The sequence below is a fragment of the Oryza glaberrima genome, chromosome 2, assembly GCF_000147395.1.
Source record: "Oryza glaberrima chromosome 2, OglaRS2, whole genome shotgun sequence".
NCBI lineage: Eukaryota > Viridiplantae > Streptophyta > Magnoliopsida > Poales > Poaceae > Oryza > Oryza glaberrima.
Genome location: NC_068327.1, coordinates 22,362,321 through 22,366,475, shown reverse-complemented (window position 1 = coordinate 22,366,475; position 4,155 = coordinate 22,362,321). Strand labels below are relative to the sequence as shown.

General features: G+C 41.1%; 1 protein-coding gene across 1 annotated transcript; it reads left to right on the top strand.

Annotated features, from left to right (window-relative positions):
• The first annotated feature begins 686 nt into the window (after positions 1–686).
• On the top strand, positions 687–2,757 carry LOC127761924 (lecithin-cholesterol acyltransferase-like 1). Its single transcript, XM_052286256.1, has 2 exons — positions 687–1,148; positions 1,782–2,757. Exons 1-2 carry the CDS (start codon positions 739–741, stop codon positions 2,683–2,685), a joined length of 1,314 nt encoding a protein of 437 aa, XP_052142216.1. The 5' UTR covers positions 687–738; the 3' UTR covers positions 2,686–2,757.
• The last annotated feature ends 1,398 nt before the right edge of the window (positions 2,758–4,155 follow it).

Sequence of the window (4,155 nt, the reverse complement as noted above, 5' to 3'; positions counted from 1 at the left end):
TATTCAAGTAATATAAAGCAAAATAGACTTATTCCCTAACCATATAAGAGACGGCCCAAAGATATGAGGGATGCAAAATGGACTTAATCCATCCATGTAAGACACGGCCCAAAGAGATGAGGGAGGTAAAAAGATTTTTTTCAAGAAGAGCACGATGGGCTTTCGTGCCTTTAGGTTAGTCCGGTACGGTCCAAGTCTTATTATGTCGTGCCTGCGCTGCTGGTGCAGCGAGTGGGTGGACTCGGTCCAACCTAGAGTGTAGGTCGCATCGTACCGTTCTGACTGATCTCAGACCCGAGCCCGATCGCGTGCTCGGACCGGACGGCTCATTTGACCATTTTCCATCTATAGCTGTTAGCCACAATAATGTATTCCCCACAATTATAAATATTAGACGTTTACAAGGTTAAATTTCTAAAATATTGCTCATCATTTTCTACTAGAATATGTTACTCTAATAGGTTCATGATATTATGTAAGTAAATTTTAAGGCATTTTTAAATATTGTACTGACGTAAGTACAGATTATACGTAAGGCATTTTTAACCATTCGAGATGTTGTTGATGATGGAATTTAAAGATATTGATCTAATCTTATTTTAAACATCAAATAATTTTCATTAGAGGAATTAATGACTATATATGTCACGCCACGTTATATTTTGCTAAACTCCATCCATATAAGCACTACATTAATTCAAGCCATCAAACCTAGACAGACACTCTCCACCCACAGCCATGGCATCCATTCCACTCCTGCGGCTGCTGCTCCTGCTGCTCCCTCTCCCCCTTCGGGAGCACCTCTGGCCAAGCCACCACCGGCCAAACGATGTCAGTGCCGGCGCCGGCGAGCTCCACCCGATCTTCATTGTGCCTGGGGCCAGCTGCAGCAACCTGGAGGCGCGGCTCACCGACGCATACCGGCCGTCAGAGCCGAGCTGCGGCGCGTTGAAGGGGAAGGGGTGGTTCGGGCTGTGGGAGAACAGCTCGGACCTCCCGACGCACCACTACAACGAGTGCTTCAAGGAGCAGATGAGCCTCGTCTACGACCCCGTCGCGAACGACTATCGGAACTTCCCCGGCGTCGAGACTCGCGTGGCCAACTTCGGCATTGCGAGAGGGTTCCGATCGAAGAACCCTTCACACCCGTAATATATACTACATGTTTTGTGATAATATTATTACTAAATTTGTACTTCTTTGATAAATCTGATCCTAAATATGTAGTTTTATATATAATATAGTTCGTTTTATGGCAGTTTTTTGATACGCCATGTTTGACGAAACTATCACAAGACAAAATATTTACGATCAAATTTATCAAAGGATTACAAATTTAAGACAAGGAATAGAAGACCACCAAACTACAGGCGATGTACTATTTGTCTGTAGCAATTATTAATCTCTCCGTTTCAGGTTATAAGACGTTTTGACTTTGGTCAAAGTCAAGCTACTTTAAATTTGACTAAGTTTATAGAAAAAAAAATAGTAACATTTTTAACTCAAGACAAATTTATTATGAAAATATATTCAATTATCGATTTGATAAAACTAATTTAATATTATAAATATTAATATATTTGTCTACAAACATAGTCAAACTTGAAACAGTTTGACTTTGTCCAAAGTCAAAACGTCTTATAACCTGAAACGGAGGGAGTATTTATTATTAAAACAATCCTGCCTACGTACACTAATGCTGTTCTCACTATATTAATTCTTAGTGGACACTATACATAGCTGCTGCTGCTGTTTTTTTTTTTTGTGTGCTTGATCTGCAGAGAATGGTGCCTTGCGAAGCTTATAGGGGCGCTGGAGGAGATGGGATACCGTGACGGAGACAACATGCACGGGGTTCCTTACGATCTCCGTTACTCTGCTCCAATCCCTGGACAGGCGTCCCAAGTCTACTCACGCCACTTCAGGGAGTTCATGGAGCTCGTGGAGACCGCAACCGAGAAGCATCATCACAACAAGAAGGCCATCATCCTCGGGCATAGCCTCGGAGGAATGGTGGCGCTGGAGTTCGTCAGGAACGCACCGTCGGCGTGGCGAGACAAGCACATCGAGCACCTCTTCCTCGTCGCGCCCACGCTCTCCCAAGGGTTCGTAACCACCGTGAGGAACCTCGTCTCCGGGCCGAGAAATCTCGTCTACGTCGCGGACGCTACGGACCTGTCTCTGAGGCCAATGTGGAGGAGCTTCGAGACGAGCATCGTCAATGTTCCATCTCCCGGGGTGTTTGGGCACGAGCCACCGATCGTGGTCACCGAGCGGAGGAACTACTCCGCGTACGATGTGGAGGATCTCCTCGCCGCCGTCGGTTTCAGCGACGGCGTCGAGCCTTTCAGGAGACGGACGGTCGCGAGGATGAACTACCACGAGGCGCCCATGGTGCCGCTGACGTGCATCAATGGAGTGGGGAACAGGACGCCACAGCAATTGGTGTACTGGGATGGTAACTTCGATGAGCCGCCACAGATAGTGTACGGTGAAGGAGATGATATCATCAATCTGGTTAGCATGTTAGCGTTTGACGAGGACATGTGTCGGCAGCCCGGACAGAAGGGGCGATTCAAGTCGATCAAGCTCGATAATGCTTCTCATGGTTCAGTTCTTACGGATGAATGGGCACTAAGAAGGGTCATGCAAGAGATTCTTGAAGTGAATCGGAATTCTAAGTAGGCTCTCGTGTCTATATATAAACTTCTGTTTGAATTGATTTAATTACAAGCATATATACGATGGTTGTCTATTCTTTTGTGTGTCAGGGCTTGTATAGGAAAGAAAGATAGATTTGCATTATCCGTACCATTTGGCAAACGGATGTGTTATAGGATTGTACACGAAGAGCAAAGCCTATAGAAATAGAAGGGGGAAATGGTACATAACATCAACGAAAGTCAAATTATCAAACTTTAAAAGATTAAAACATACCCCAACCTCAAAAACCAATAGAACATACATTTGATGGTCTATCTGACCTATTAGGGTCGGTCTAACCGAGACCCGGCCAGTCCGACCGTAGGTTACTCGGCTCTGATTGACAAGCCTAAAAGCAGCCTGACAAAGCTACGGTAAAAACACGTCTCCAAAACCAATCGGTGGATCGAGCAGAATAAAAGTAGATAGACCTAGGAACAACTCCAAAGAACGGATTTACAAACTAAACAATGGTTTAAGAGAAAACACCCTCGAAAGTCGGCTGTGTCAAAAATTTCAGTAAATTTGAACAAAACCTAGAACTTAATCTGACTTTAATCTAATAATAACACAATCTTTCTATCCCGATGGGTACCTTTGAAAATTGGACCGGTATATTTTTAGATTCACGAAATCACTGTAGTAGTCTAGTTGTCGATAGATACACATCATCCACCACTAAAAAATAATTAGCCGTAAATGTAAGCACCATCCGAATTTACACTACAAGAATCTATTTAATCTGTGACGAAATTTGACGAAATTTTCGTGATGTTTTCAGATATAGTCACGGATATGCAACTATGGATACCAGGCCCATAATACCGTGACAGTTTATCGATTTCGACATAAACGAGCCAAAAACCTGTGACGTTATAGCAATTTCGTCACGATTTAAATACTTCAAAACCATATAAGAGATTTGTAAATTTTATGAACAATGTTACTATCACTTTACCGAATGAAAAAATGACCAAAATAAAAGTTATAGATATTGATGAGTTATACAACTTTGATGTTGATGACTTTTTCAGTTGAAATCATTTAGTATTTGAAAATATTGTTTGAACATGTCATAATTTGAAATTTAAATTCAAATTATTGAAACAAAGTCATATAAAAAAATCACCAAAACAAAAGTTGTAGATATTGATGATTTATACAACTTTGTTATTGATGACATTTTCAGTTGAAATCATTTAGTATTTGAAAATGTTGTTTGAAGTTATCATAATTTGAAATTCAAATTCAAATTATTGAAACCGAGTCATATAGCGAAGTGACCAAAACAAAAGTTATAGATATTGATGATTTATACAACTTTGTTGTTGATAACTTTTCCATTCGAAATCATTTAGTACTTGAAAATGTTGTTTGAAGTTGTTATAATTTAAAATTCAAATTCAAATTATTGAAACAGAGTCATATAGCAAAATGACCAAAACAAAAGTT

Excerpts from the sequence above, each read along its gene's own strand:
- LOC127761924 (XM_052286256.1), top strand. The coding sequence starts at position 739 with ATGGCATCCATTCCACTCCTGCGGCTGCTGCTCCTGCTGCTCCCTCTC. Across the intron at positions 1,149-1,781 it reads TCGAAGAACCCTTCACACCC|AGAATGGTGCCTTGCGAAGC; the intron begins GTAATATATACT and ends CTTGATCTGCAG.